We start from the raw sequence: 15,639 nt of genomic DNA, 5'->3' as shown, positions 1-15,639 counted from the left end.
TGAAAGATGTGAGAGAAACCTTGGAGAGAGAGAGAGAGAGAGAGAGAAGAGAAAAGAGGAGAGAGAGAATTAGAAGAGAGAGATGATCTGTTTCACTGGAGTCGAAGACGTGAGGATTTGAAATAACTAGATCCCCTAGTTATTTGATATCATCAACTTTTGCTATCTGAAATGTCTGGGCTGATTTTGGAGAAATCCAAATACCCACTAAAAAAGACAGTCAAACGGGATGATTTTGATTTGGGAGGCTGAAATCCAAATTATCAGCTCCAAATCACCCTATCCAAATAGAACCGACGTATTCATACCACATCTAGGATTAAAGGTTGTGAGAAAGTGGGTATTTATAATAAAGCCGGTTTATTTCGTTGTAGACAAAGCAATGTTCTCTTCAAGAAAATTATAATTAACCACCTTAAATGTACATTTAACGGTGAAAAACAAACTAACTCAACTTAAAAATAATTATTTCCACAATTGAATTTACATCTAAGAGTGGCCGAGCATAATTTTTTCAGCCAGTTTTTGACCAAGAGTGAACATCACTATTATGTTGGAATCACCTCACATAATTAGTTTGTAAAAAAACATGTAGAATTATGACCAAATTCAGTCTACTACCATGAAATTTACATTGAAAAATCATGATAATCCCTAACATTTTAATTTCATTATCAACATCCCTATGCTTACCAATTTGATCAATCTAGTCCAATCCGTCAACTTTGACCATTAAGTGTTGATGTGGCTCTAAGTGTTGATGACTTAGGACGCCTAAATTGGATCGTCGCCAAATTAGAGGGTTTTGGATTTGTTTTCATATCCAGTTGTCATTATTAAATTCTACATCGCTACATTATCAAAACTATGTGTCATATTTGAGCCATGTTAACACTTAATGGTCAAAATGGATGGATTGGAATAAACTGATCAAACTGATAAACATAATGGTGTTGCTGATGAAATTAAAATATCAGGGACTTACATGATTTTCAGTGTGAATTTCAGCGTAATAAACTGAATTTAGTCCTGAAAATTAAGTAACAAAAATTAAGACTAAGAATTATATTCGTAGAGCTTGTTGGAGGAGTGGTCGATTGAAAATTTTACTCAGCACCCCATTTGTTGGCTTTCTGCGCACAGCATGGCAAAGCACTTAATGCTCAGAGCATGGTGCCGAAGGACGGTGATCTTGCATGCATGGCGCCGAAGGACAGTGATCTTGCACACAGTGCTACAGTTATGGTAGACAGAGGTGGAGGCATTATTCCTTGGGTGACCGGATCTTGGGTGCTCAAAGCAAATTGGATGCCCAAAGTTACAAAGCTGCCCTAAACAGTTTGGGTCCAACATTGGAATGACCTAACAGGTCACTATTTTTTGGGTTCCATATTTGGGATCCTGATGGACAATTTGGTCCTTTTGGGTTCTTTAATTATTTCTTCGAAGTCTATATCGTTGCTCACCTGTACGTGTGTTTTACACTTGATTGAAGAGGTTTGAAGTATCACAATTGAGTGCATTGACAAAGGGAACCTCGATCATTTAAATTTGATTTTGTGTTAGAATGATAACATAGTATTGGTAGGCTTGCTGAATAAGTGAGCTTCATTTTAATAGTGGATGGTACTAATCTTTCCTAACTTACTTGAAATTGAGTAGACAAGATCATTCTAAGTGTCGTTCTGGCATTTGAATGAATGATTTCTCTATAATTACTATAAAAAAATAAAAATAAACTCATATCGATGAATTAATCGAAAATCTGTTACAAAAAATTAAATCCCTAAATCTGAAGATTAAAGGATGTTAGGATATGATCACTAAGTGAGAATTAAAGGATGTTAGGCATATGATCACTTACAAAGTCATTTTTTAACCTCCATAAGTGAGAATTAAAGGATGTTCTAAATCTGAAAATTATAGGATGTTAGGCATATGATCACTAAGTGAGAATTAAAGGATATGTTAGGCATAAGTGAGAACTAAAGGATGATAGGCATGCGTTGAAAAATAGGGGTATACTTGAAAAGATTTAAATATACCCCTGTCATAAGTGAGGGATTGATGTAGATCTACATTTACGTATATAGAAAGTCGTGATCCTTTTGGGATTCAGTGTTTTAGTTCAGTTATATTATCACTTCAACTGATTGGGGCAACATACAGTTGTCGCTTAAAGAGCAAGAACACCTTTCCTAAAGATAATTTTATTCCAAGTCTAAACTAAGGTCTAAGGATATATAACTTGATACAAATATGAATCTGAATCCAGAAAAGTCAGTTGATAAATAAGTATGGAGAAAATTTGCAATGTCACAATGTAATGAACAAGTTAATTGCATGCCAATTAATATACATTGAACCATAGAAGGTGAATCCAAATAAATTTTGTGATTATGTGATCAATGAGAATTTGTTTTGTGGCGGCTGCGTCTGTGGCGACTTTTCTCAAATTCATCTCTGCGCAGCTTGAGCTTGTATTGAATGGGATTACCCTGCGTAGACTTCGCAAAGCTTCCAAGTTGCTGATCTGTATCTCTGTGCTTCAAGAATATATATATATATATATATATATATATATATATATATATATCCTTTCATGTGACACAGCTGGTTTATTTATATATATATATATATATACACACACACACACACAGAAATTAATGTAAGCCAATTATATCAATGCGACTTTGTTATCACCCTTTGAAAATGAGCATTAGTCATCGAGAAATTCTATAATGTGTTAACGTATGACATGCATATAACTGTCTTAAAGTGGTAAAATGAGTCCTCAAAATAGTAATTTTAGTCCTCAAAGTGGTAACATGAGTCCTTAAAGTTATAAATTTTCTTAGTTACCACATGAGTCCTCAAGTGGTAAAATGAGTCCTTAAAGTGATAAAATGAGTCCTCAAAGTGGTAAAAATAGTTTATGTATGAAAAATGTTAACATATCATAGCTTTACGTCAGGGTTCTATTACAACTTTGGTGACTACTGCAAAATAATCTTCTATCTAAAGCCAACTTCGATCTCGATATCTTGTACGTTGCTAGCCCTCACACTCTCTCAAGATTCCAACCATATAGATGTCGGGACCTTCGTCATCATCGTCGTATGTTCTGCTCTATTTCTGGTGTGCTGTTGCTTCTCTTAATTTGTTTATGAAAATTAAGGGAGTAGTGGGAGATGGAGATCAGTCAAGAGGATCAATTGATTTCTGAAGTTTTTTAGTTTCACCGTCAAATCAATTGCCCGTAAACCAAAACTCAAGAAAACAAAGCAGAAGAAGCTTAAAAAGCAAAAACCCATGTCTAAACTGTTTCCTTCATTTTCCAATAAAGCCTCCACCATTAACCCAGTATTATAATTATTTCAACTATATAAAGCAACCACACAAAAAAAAAAAAAACAGAGTGCTTTGCTTTGGGTTTTGCATCTCGAACTCATCCATCTTCAATCTCAATCAAACTTCGAGCTCATCTCTATCAAAACCCACCAAAGATTCAAACTTTCACACACATGCATAAGCAATAGCCAAGAAAACAAAAACCCACAATGTTTTTCTCCAAAAAAACAAAGGGTTTTCAATCAAATCAAAACCCTGAGCCAAAAATGGTGAGAAATGAAAACGTACCAGGTGAGTTCCGATTTTCTTGATGCTGAAGATCTTGCTGTCTTGTAAGGAGAGGGTTAGTTTGGAGGTGGCTAGCTTTTGTTGTTGGTGACCAGGGCCGGTCCTAGCCCAAGGCAGACAAGGCAACTGCCTTAGGCCTCACTTTGAAACACGATTTTGTACTTTATACTATTTAAAGACCAACAAAAATTAATTACAATTTCTAAATTACCCAACATATTACCAAGTCAGTTGAACTTATCTAGATCTTGTAGAACTAGGCCTCGTACCTTTGCGTCAATTTTTTTCTCTCTTTCTACTACAAACTTTCTTGTATATTTTGTACTTGTCTATCTTTAGCTAATGCATACTTGATTTGTTTGAACTTAAGTAGTTAACTAATTGAAATTAGGCTCCATTTATAGGTTATGTTATTCTTATTTTCATAGTAGAGACCCAAAATTCTTATACCAAATACTTTGTTTGTAAAGTAGCAAGAATATGCTAAAAATACAGAAAAATAAAAAAACAGGTTATGATTTTCGCCTTAGGCCTCACTTACCATTGGTACAGCCCTATTGGTGACTGAAATAGACCGGCCAGTGGAGACAAAACCCAACCCGAAATTGGAATCTCCGATGAAGATGTGGTTGAAAAGAGTGGCGTTGGAAGAAGAGCCACAGTTGATGAGGCATGTTGTCCAAGGGAGTGAAAGAGGCGGTTTAGGAGGCAGAAGGAAGAAAAGAGAAAGCAAAAAACTCGGTCTGGGAGGCAGCAAGGAGGAGGAACAGAAAGGAAAAAAATAGGTTAGTGGCACAGCCATAAAAAAAAAAAACTCAAATGAGGGCAAAGTCATCTCTCTGCTCATGAATGAACAGTGATAATATATGAATAGTTAACTCATCTTTAAAATCTTTGAAGAACCGTATAATCTTGATCAAAATAAATCTTTTATATTAATATAATTGAAATACATTACGTAAACTAATGATCCTCTTAGAATTCAGTATTTTAGTCTAGTTATATTATTCATTCAGTTAATCGGGGCAACAGCTGTCGCTTAATTATTAATATTATATGGGCAATTGGCAAATTGCTTGTCAAAGTTTGTAATCAATTAATTAAACAATGGCATTCCTCGTGTTTCTGGCATTCCTCGTGTTTCTATACGGAATTATTAGTTCCTAAAAGTCGATTTAAAAAGATTTCTTGCATATCCGAATTTATACTATTAATTATTAGTTCAGAGTCAAAATCGCCGTTCGGTGTGTGGACTGCACAGTCATAGAATTGAACGATTAGATGCAAATTAATTAAGAGAGTGAAGAGGGGAAACCTTTACATTGGAAAACTAAAACGGGTAATTTGGTCCTTTACAAAGAGTGGTACCACACTACCACTCCCTATGGTAGAGATCTTTTGTCAAAAATCTGGCTAAGAGCAAGTCCACCCGTAGTCAATAAATGTCAAAGTTGAAAAGTCAAGGCGTCGATCATTCAAGTAACTGTTCACTGCCACTGAATATGGGTTTCCACCCGTTGTTTTTCTAGACCAGTCAAGACTGTTTATTAACTGTTCATCGATTTTTTTCTTACATAAATGAAAAATTAGGAATAAGTACAATACAATGTTATTTAGTTGTTGTACGAGAAATTCGGTTTCTAATCGATTTTTATTTTCGAAACAAATGTTATTTAGGGGGTCGTGAAAATTGACTTTTTATACGTTCAGAATTTGGGAAAACTTCATTCACGAAAGTTGTAGAACTCATCGATACGATCTTGTGTATATATGGAACGCAATATTCGGAGTTCGTATGAATTTATTATGATTTTTTGAAATCTAGAAATTTTCTATAAATAGCAAAAAAAAAATTCCCTTTTGTTTCAAAGGACGAAATTTTTTCTTTTTTTCATTCCCCCCCCCCTCGATTCTCTCTCGCGCGCTCCCCCAGACTCGGCTCGTTCGACCCGACCCAGATTTTTCTCCCTCCTCCGGCATCTTCTGGCCATGGTCCCGGCGCCCCGAGGTTGCCTCGCCTCTCCCAGCCGCTGCCGCTAGGCCGAGATAGAATCAACCCCAGGCGGAGTAAATCAAACCCAATCCGATCATCATCCTTCGTCGCGTCTCTCTCTCTCCACACAACACGCTGAAGTCAGCCACGATAGGTACCTGCCGAGCTGGCAGCCGGCGAGCCTGGTCAGGAAATATGTCAAGGCTTTGCCTTTTTTCTTGGCCTCGGTCAAGGAAAGCCAAACCTTGGCTGGGCAAGATTGGGCCGGTGGAGGGATGATTTTCCCCTTGCTCGGTCAACACATCATCAATCCTTACTGGTGCCCGGTCAAAACTACACCGGTGAACTTGCTCTAAAGGCTGCCATGTTGGATTCGTTTAGCCGTGTAACCCATTAGCGCTTCCGCCCCATATCATTTCTAATATTGTCTTCATTAATTTGTCTCATGTAACACTCCACCGAAATTTGAAATTTTTCTCGATGACTATTCTCCAAGAATAAGTGTATTAACGTCTTTATTGATGAATTTGATCTGATTTGTCAAGCGTTTTATTGATTGAAAAAAATTCATGCGCTGAATTTACTGAATTGGTCAAATTAAACATATATTTGTAATATTGGGAGTGTAATTAAGTAGGTTCATGTGTTTGTTAAATTATTTAGTAAAGTGGAATAGTTTGTTGATATCCTTACGTTGATTTGCAGGAGTTTTGTTTTTTTTGGTTTGTTTGTTTTTTAGATGGAAAATGGTATAGAAGGAATTTAAATATTTTCAAAAAACAGGGGGGATGTGTATAAAACAATTGTGTGTGGGCAGCCCACAACCAAGGAAAACAAGAGAAGAGAGGCCAGAGAGCATGGAGCTGGACTACTTAATCCTTGCTGTGCTCGTCTTTGTTTCTCTTTACTATCTTTTTCGTTTGTTGAATGTTAATATTAAATCCAGGCTTAAGCGCGACAGTGGCACCAAAAGTGAACTACTAGGGCTTGAGCTACCACCAGGAAGCACCGGTTGGCCGATCATCGGCGAAACCCTCGAGTATCTACGCACAGCAAAACAGGGTGTCCCTGAAAAGTTCATAGCAGACAGGAGAAACAAGCACTCGTCATCATTATCATGCAAGGTTTTCAAGACCTCTTTGCTACGCGAATCTATGGCCGTGCTGTGCACTGCTGCAGGGAACAAATTTCTGTTTTCGAACGAGAACAAACTGGTCAAGTCTTGGTGGCCTGCAAACTTTGAGAAGATCTTTGCCAACACTGAGAAAACAGACACCACCCAAGAGTCGATTCGGTTGCGCAAAGTCTTGTCCCCATTTCTCAAGCCTGATGCTCTTCACAGGTACATAGGGGTCATGGACGAGGTCACCAAACAACATCTGGACTTGTATTGGTCATCCTCCTCTTCCTCGTCGGTTGATTATGTAAAAGAAAAGGATCAGAAAGTGATTATCATAGTCTACCCATTAGCCAAGAAGTACACCTTCACTTTAGCATGTAGACTCTTCTTAAACATTGAGGATCCAAAGCTAGTTGCCAAACTAGAGGAGTCAATTCGGCATATATCTTCGGGCTTCATTTCGCTACCAATAGATTTGCCAGGCACGAAATTCAACCGAGCCATTCGAGCATCCAAGCAAATCAAGAAGGAAATTGAGGAGATGGTTAAGCAGAGGAGGACAGATCTACATCTTCATCTTTTGGAGACTAGTAGTAACCATCATCAAGATTTGTTGTCTAGGTTGCTCATGGAGACATATAGCGATGGGAAAGAGCTGATGAAGGAATCAGACATTGCCAACAAGTTGTATGGTCTAATAGTCGGTGCTTACGACAATATAAGTACCACCTTGGTGTCGATTATCATGTTTCTGTCGCAGCTTCCTCATGTTTATGATGCCGTCCTTAAAGGTATACGTAATTAATTAGCCTTCTACTTCTCATTTATTTAATTAATTTGGTACGTGCTGAACCAGGCACGGATGTAGGGGTGGGCTGAGGTGTGTTGCAGCACACCCCAACATTTTGGGGGGAAAAAATTATTATATATATATGTATGATTAAGATATATTGTAGTCTGCAAATAACAAGTAGACAACTAGAGAAAGAAAATTTTTCTCCTCTCTCTCCTTTTTTTCAGTTTTTTGTCTCCTCCTCTCTCTACCCGGTTTTGCATTTCTCATACTCAACTCTCACCTCTCTGCTTCTCTTTGCACACCATTATTATAGGGGTCGGTCTCTCTTCTTTCCTGCACTCATTCTCATTCTCTCAACCTTGCGAAGGAATTACGCTTTAACTTCTCTTCTATAATGAAATTTTTGACGAAATTAAAATGTAATTTATGTTAGAATTTGAGTATTTATCGATTTCTTGATGTAAGTAATTAAATCTATTAATACCTAAAAATTTAGCCCACCTCAAATTTAATTCCTGGTTCCGTGCCTGTGCTGAACTGCTGATGTTAGATATGTGCTTATAATTAGTAATTGATGAATTAAGAATTGGCTGGACAGAGCAAATGGAGATTGCAGAATCAAAGGCAGAAGGGGAGTTGCTGAACTGGGATGACTTGCAGAAGATGAAATATTCATGGAGCGTGGCATGTGAAGCATTGAGATTGTTGCCACCAATTCTCGGAACTTTTAGAGAGGCCATTACCGACTTTGCGTACGAAGGATACATGATTCCAAAAGGAATGAAGGTAGGTATCAAACATCCTCCTGAATGGCTCAATCAATGCCTCACGAGTAATGCTAAGTGCACCACATTTTTAGATATCACATTCATCCCATCTTAGTGGCATCTGATGTGATATAACCACGTCATTTAATAATTTCTCTGGTTGGTTGGACTTTATACTATATCAGCTGTTACATATAATTGGATGAAGGTGATATACAAAAAAATGATTAACCTATCATTAATTTTTGTTATTAAAAAAATTGCATATAAATATGACTCACCTACAATTATTCGTGCCTTACATATAATAATCATTATTTTATTTTTATTTTCATCCATCGCTAAAGCAAAACTTAGAGAGAGAGAGAGAGAGAGAGAGAGAGAGAGAGAGAGAGAGAGAGAGAGAGAGAGAGAGAGAGAGAGAGAGAGAGAGAGAGAGAGAGAGAGAGAGAGAGAGAGAGAGAGAGAGAGAGAGAGAGAGATATATATATATATATATATGTAGAGGGCTTCCACTAAGGGATTCCATTTTTTGGTTTTTTATAGGGATAGGCATTATACCAACTTTTAGATCATATTTTCACATCTTAACCATTCAGTTTTTCCGTTCAGTTTTTAGGTCCTAATGTATAGATCACTTCTGCAAATTTTCAGCCAAATTGGTGATTGTTAAGGTATCCAAAACTGCAATTTACACGAACGGACCGAATCTGTCGAACCGGAACCGTTCGTGTTTATAATGGTAAATTGCAGTTTTGGATGCCTTAACGATCATCAAATTGGCTGAAAATTTGCATAAGTGATCTATACATTAGGACCTAAAAACTGAACGGTTAAGATGTGAAAATATGATCTAAAAATTGGTATAATACCTATCCCTATAAAATACCAAAAATAGGGATCCCTCACTAGAAGGGTCCTGATATATAGAGGGCTTCCACTAAGGGATCCCTTTTTTTGGAAGGGTCCTGTATATATATATATATATATATATATATATATATATATATATATATATATATATATATAACTGTTTTTTCTTTTCCATGAAACATGTGTAACTTGTTGATCGATCATGAAAATCTAATTGATGCATATATATACACGCTGCATGCAGTTACACTGGAATATGTATGCCACACATAAAAACCCGGAATACTTCCCAGATCCAGAGAAGTTCGACCCGTCAAGGTTCCAAGGACAAGGACCAGCTCCTTATTCATATGTTCCTTTTGGAGGAGGACCTCGAATGTGTCCAGGAAAAGAATATGCTCGGTTCAAGATATTGGTTTTCATGCATAATGTTGTCACTAGATTTAAATGGGAGATGGTTTTTCCAGACGAAAAAATGATCATGGACCCGGTTCTTATTCCTACAAAAGGACTTCCTATTCGCCTTTTTCCTCATCAATCATCATCCTCATGATCCATCACAGACCAGAAGGAGAGCATGTTGGCCTCTCTAGCTATTATTGTAACTGTGTCTCAATAATCTGGGATATTTTCAGTTCAGTCTTCAGTGAAAATCCGATCCCATACAATTCAGTATTTCAGTTAATAGCTATAGTTTTATTAATAATGGAGCTGTTGAGCAACTCCTCCCGGAAGCAACAGGCCTGGGCATCAACAAGCAGACCACGTTCATCTTTAATATATCTGCTACTTCTGTATGCTTGTCTCTTCTAACTTTTTTTTTGTTTTGGCATTCTCACTCATTCCCTAACTTCATGTACTTAGCTGCTTAGGCATCGTCCTGGTACGTCCTTCTGGGTTTCACTGTTTTAATACTCTTTTTCGCTAGCCACTATCACGTGGTACTAGGCCTGTAATATATATTTTCTCTCATAATGAAATTCTGTCCACTGTTTCTCATAACGAAGAAGAAATCTCTAGCTAGCTGGAGCCATGCATGTACTTTCATGTGATAGTACTAGGCTTGTACCGGGATAACAGCTCAGTTCTTGACCTTCCCATGGAGAGACCGACATCTGATGAGATCCTATGTTTGAAAACAGAGTTTGAAGCAGTGTCTTGGAAGAAAGTGCCTCGGTGTTGCAACATGCAACTCGATCATAGAATGGCTAGAGAAGGATTGAATGAGTTGGGTACGTAGCAGATTTTGGAAAGAAGTTGGGACTCCTTGGCTCGATGCAGTTCTTGTATATAGAGGATATGTTGTGTGGTACTCTTATTTATTTACTTGTTTGGCAGGGTTTTTTTAATGAGACTATATTATGCCTCTATATTTAATTGTACTAGTTCCTTATTAATGAAATTCTTCATTCAGATCAAACAAAGCAAATTAAGCTTTTCTTTATAATTAATAATTATAGATATATAGATAGATAGATATATGAGTGTCACCCTAACCCTAAATATACAAGTACTTGACATCAGACGTTTCAACGTACTCTCCAGTCTCCACGTCCCCAATATATATTGTGGGATAAACAAACCCTACTACGCCACCAAGTTTAGTAGTCAACATTTTTAATATATTTTAGAAAATATGACGATATGCGAGGATTCAAGACTTCAAGTACGCTTAAAAGTCTTCTACTTATTTTGACTAGATCACAAAGCTTAATTAATTCAACCGCTTATCTATTCTATTATATTAAGGTTTGTATGATATTGGCCAAAAATTACTTATTTCTAACGCTTTGAAAATCAGTGTTTGGTAAAGGAAATAAAACCACTTTTATTTTTATTTTTATTTTATTTTATACTAGCCTCTTAATACACGCTTACGCGTGTGTCAATTGGCTTTTTCTTACTGTTTTTTTGTACCAAAAAATTGGTTTTACATAATTTATTTCTTTATCAAACTGCAATAAAAAATAAGGAATAATACAGTTTCTGGACTTGTGGTAAATAACAATTGGTGATTCATTGCTCACACGTCTAGTAAAAGCCCTCCCACATTGAGATTAACAGTTTCTTCTCTCTCTTCTTTTCTTTTTCTCTTTTCCTGTTTTTCTTTTTCCTATTTTTAATTTACTGTTTTATCCATTATCTATTAAAGTTTATAGTCTTAGAGTTTTAATTAATCAAGGGCAATTGTAGGATTATTGAAAATTTAACCTTAAGCCTTATTGGCTTAATTAATACTGATAACAGTGGGTCATTTAACCGTGATTTTGTCGTCATCAATCTTTTCCTCCCTTCCGTTTTTCTTTCTTCTTCTCTGTAAATTAGTTAGAGCATTGGAAATTAATAAGAAAGAAAATCAGTTTAATTCCTTTATTTTAATCTCCCTTGGAACTCACAGATGACCCAGTTACCATCTTCTCTCCCCTTTATCGTTCATCTTCTTCCTCCTTTAATTTATTCTTATTTTTCAGTTCCATCCATTATGTAAGGGTAAAAGAAATCAGTTTAAGCTAACAACATCTCTTCTCTTAATAATATTATAGAATAGAGGCTCACTACTACAGAAATTGAATCAGACGACACATTTCAAACGACAATATGCAATTGCCCATCATGTGATTGAATTTTTTTTTTTTTTCAGACGTCATTTTTGTAAGAGCCGTTGTCTGATAGGGACTTAGAAATTAGTTCAGAAGACGTTTAAGACAAAAACTGTTGTGTGACGCTAAAAAAAATTGAACGCCAGGTTTCTCACCATGTTAGTAGTGCCAAATCCCAAATGAAACCCCAATTTTTCCCCAACATGTATTGGACATACAACAAGAAATAATAAAACTATGGTCTGATTAATAAAGGAGGGAGATTTCCCACTACTATTTTTCTCTAACTCCCGAGAGAGGGAAATCAAATTGATAGGAGACAAACCCCAAATTCAAATGGCTGCATTCAGACCACAATTTTATAAAATTCTGTTATGTGAGTATTTATCTAAATTGACCAGGCTTGTCCCAATTGGTAGGGCCAGGCTTGAAACATTAACACTTGAGCAAAAAAATAACAAGACAGGACCCAAAACCAAAACCCTCTCTTGACAGCACCTCACTCTCTCTCGACACAGACCTAAAACCAGAATCCTCACTCTCGATAGCTTGTCACTCTCTTGACAAAACCTAAAGCCAAAACCTCACTCTCCCAAACCCTAGCTCTTCGCTCACGCCTCACTCTCCAATTACACTCTGCTGAATTCGAAATCCCCAATTTTCTAGGGTTTTTTCAATCTCAACAGGAAAATGTTGAAGCGAAAGGCATCATGGAAGAGGATGTTCTCGCGGCCCTCACTATCTCCTCAAGGCCATCACCGACCATAATCCAAGCGGCCGTCACCCTCTCCGTCGATCTGAGAGCATGCCCGGCAACCGCTACTACGGCGACAACGAGTACATCAACCAGAGGTTTTTATAGGAATTTCTTTTTGGGATTTGGATTTTACGGGCCTAGTGTTCTCTTTTCATACCTTTAACTCGTCTATCATGTGCTTTATTTGTGATTCTTCGTCGCCATTCTCTTCTGGGTTGTTCAAGTTCCTCAATTTCCTCATCTGGGTCTCTTTCAATTTTTTCTGTTCTTCAATCTTCTGGGTCAGTGAGTTTTCTCTCTGCTTTCTTGATTTCCCCACGTTTTCTGATCTGGGTCTCTCTTGTTTTCTCAATTTCAAGTTTTTTGGGATTCAAAGTTGGGGGCTTTTTCCCCAATTGCTTGTTTTAGTGAACTAAAATCAATTAATTCTTCCATTTTTGGGTCTCTTTTGTTCTGGGTTATGGATCTTGTTGCTACTGCATGCTAGGATTCTGCATAGATTTTAGTTCTGGGAGTTGATCATTCTCAGTAGATTTGGTTGTGCTTCCTTGAATGTTAGCTACTAGGTGGATTAGAGTTGGAATTTTTGATCACGAAGTTGGAAATTGAGGCTTGTCAAGTGCAGTAAACTTGGGGATGTGATGGTTTTGGGCTCTTGAGTGTTGTGTGAGGAGCTTGAGCTTCTTTGCTGTTGATTGGCCTCTCAGCTATGTACGAATCCAGCTGCAATTGTATGGCATCTCACATTTTTTTGTTTGAATTAGCAGGTTCAGTCCACCAATATTGTCCAGTCAGGGTGTAAACTTGCGATAGATTCATTGGACAACATAGTGGCTGAAGGAACGATCATTCAAGTGGATGTTGAGTCCTGCAAGCAAACTATCCATGGTGTTCCAATGGCTGAGGAAAATGTCCGAGTATCGATCACCAAATCTATTGTTGCTAATGCTTTGCTACCAATTCCTATTAATGATGAGATTCTGTTTGTCCGCGATGCAATTGGTACATGCATTGCTTGGCCTAGAGACTGGGTTATACCTACTAGAGCTGATGCAAAGGTAATGTAGTTTGCTTAAATTCATTTTTAACCTTTTTATTCTTACCAAAACTCCCATGTGAGCTGCTATATTACATGATATAGAAATACTAATCATGCAATGTTATTTGTTATATCAATTGCAGCAGCAAAAGCATAAAATTGTGAGGAGGAAAAAGAAGGATATATATGATGAGGATTTTGATCATGATGATTTGGACAAGCTGCCACCCAATTTGCCTCCACCACTTAAGACGTTGGCCACATGGGCTAATGATAACTTGAAGGATGGGATCACCATCCACATAACCTTAGGAGAGGAATTATTTGGATATCTAAAAAAGGTCGCCATCTTCAGAAGGGATGTGTATGCCATGACCAACATGAAAGAGGTTTCTGCCGGCTGCATTGTGATGTATAGGAGGTCTGTAATGCATTTTAAATGAAGCTGTTAATTCAGTGTTACTGAATGATATTTTGAGACTTATGGTTTTACAGCTTCCTTTATCAAGTGTTGAAGAAATCGAAGATGTTTGATATGATTGGCTTCGTAGATCTTGCTAATACTGGTGTCATTGGCTGTGGAAATCCAACTGAACGGGCTCGTTCTTTGTCAGTTTCTTATGAAAGAGGGAAGCGTGGTCAGATTTTTTTGGTCCCCTATAATTCAGGGTACGAAAGCTTCATTCATGCATTTTTTTTTTTGTAAATATTGACTTCTGATCTCATAAATATAGCAATGCAAGTACCTAAATCAGATTCGTGTTGGTATTGATTATCATAAATTTGAATGCCAGCTGTCATTGGATGTTGACGGTGGCGAACCTCACTGAAGAAGTTGTGTATTTCATGGATCCGCTAAAGAGGCGACTCATCACCGGTGAATGGAGAACTATTGTGGACAAGTAAGTGCAGCTAGCTAGATGGGTTTTTTGTTGGTATTATGTACAAAACGGTTTAGTCCTCTTTTTTTTTTGGAGATATCGATTCTCAATTTATAAGTTGTTAGTTTCATCATAATTTTGTGTATTGTGTTGTTGTTGAAGCTCCATCAAAATATTCAATGTACAAAAACATAGGAAAGGCCGAAAGACAGTTCAATGGAAAAACTGTGCAGTATGTGTTCCCCATCTAGCTAACTATTTATATTTGCATTTTTCCAGTTCAGGTAAGGTTTATTAGGTACTGAAAATATTTATTTCTTTCAGGGCATTCCGGAGCAGATGGGTGATAAGACTTGTGGATATTGGATTATGCATTACATGAGGGATATAGTGGAGGACAAAAACCAAGAGTGGAGTGCTAAGGTAATCAGTAACTAATATATCTATTGTACTAGTGATTTATTGGATTAATCCATTGTGATGCATAACTAAGCTTCTGTCCTTGCAGTGGGAAAGAAAAGCAAATCACTATTACACAATGGAGAATGTTGATGCTGTCCGGGCAGAGTGGGCAAAGTATGTTATGAAGTTCAAAGATAACTAGTGCATGTGTAGGTTAACTAGTAGTTGAAGATATGTAGCATCAACTTTTGGACATGCATAGTTGATATATATATAGGCCAAATTTTGATTGCAGTACTGCTAGCTATTTTGCTATGTTGTTTAGTTGGTTGCCCACATTGTGTAGTGCTTCTGGTTTATTAGCAAGCAGTACTGCATGCATATATTTTGCTGGCTACCCAGATTAGTAGATATGGGCCATTTAGAACTGATGCTGATGATTAGGTTTGTGTACATGAGACAATGGTGGATTAATGGAAATTGCAATATGATTTTGGATGTGGATTTTATGATTTCAGGAATAGCCAATTTTAATTTCCAGAATGCATGCATACCAATTGTACAGGGGACTACTAAAATGTGTCGTCACAAACTGCAAGCTATAACAAAAGCACACCAAAACGTGTAGTTGCAGCTGCATAGACACAACACAAAAACCAATAAGAAGTCTATTGTCTTTTTGATAATGGGACAACATAAAATTGTAGTCTGAAAGGCAAAATAACAACATAAGTTAGTTGAAAGTATTGGCTAAAGTGTATAACAACAACAA

At 37.0% G+C, this 15,639-nt stretch overlaps 2 protein-coding genes across 2 annotated transcripts; both read left to right on the top strand.

The window, feature by feature from the left end:
• Positions 1-6,447: 6,447 nt before the first annotated feature.
• Positions 6,448-10,020, top strand: LOC112165857 (beta-amyrin 28-monooxygenase). The gene is made up of 3 exons (XM_024302556.2): positions 6,448-7,543; positions 8,147-8,334; positions 9,433-10,020. The coding sequence occupies exons 1-3, from the start codon at positions 6,490-6,492 to the stop codon at positions 9,739-9,741; spliced, it is 1,551 nt and encodes a 516-aa protein (XP_024158324.2). The 5' UTR covers positions 6,448-6,489; the 3' UTR covers positions 9,742-10,020.
• Positions 10,021-12,672: 2,652 nt separating this feature from the next.
• Positions 12,673-15,480, top strand: LOC121049161. Its single transcript, XM_040505750.1, has 9 exons — positions 12,673-12,830; positions 13,105-13,603; positions 13,728-14,005; positions 14,080-14,253; positions 14,379-14,486; positions 14,628-14,697; positions 14,790-14,888; positions 14,974-15,041; positions 15,386-15,480. The coding sequence occupies exons 2-9, from the start codon at positions 13,442-13,444 to the stop codon at positions 15,399-15,401; spliced, it is 975 nt and encodes a 324-aa protein (XP_040361684.1). The 5' UTR covers positions 12,673-12,830; positions 13,105-13,441; the 3' UTR covers positions 15,402-15,480.
• The last annotated feature ends 159 nt before the right edge of the window (positions 15,481-15,639 follow it).

The sequence above is a fragment of the Rosa chinensis genome, chromosome 5 (genome assembly GCF_002994745.2).
Source record: "Rosa chinensis cultivar Old Blush chromosome 5, RchiOBHm-V2, whole genome shotgun sequence".
NCBI classification, from domain to species: Eukaryota; Viridiplantae; Streptophyta; class Magnoliopsida; order Rosales; family Rosaceae; genus Rosa; species Rosa chinensis.
This window is presented reverse-complemented; position numbering and strand designations above follow the sequence as displayed.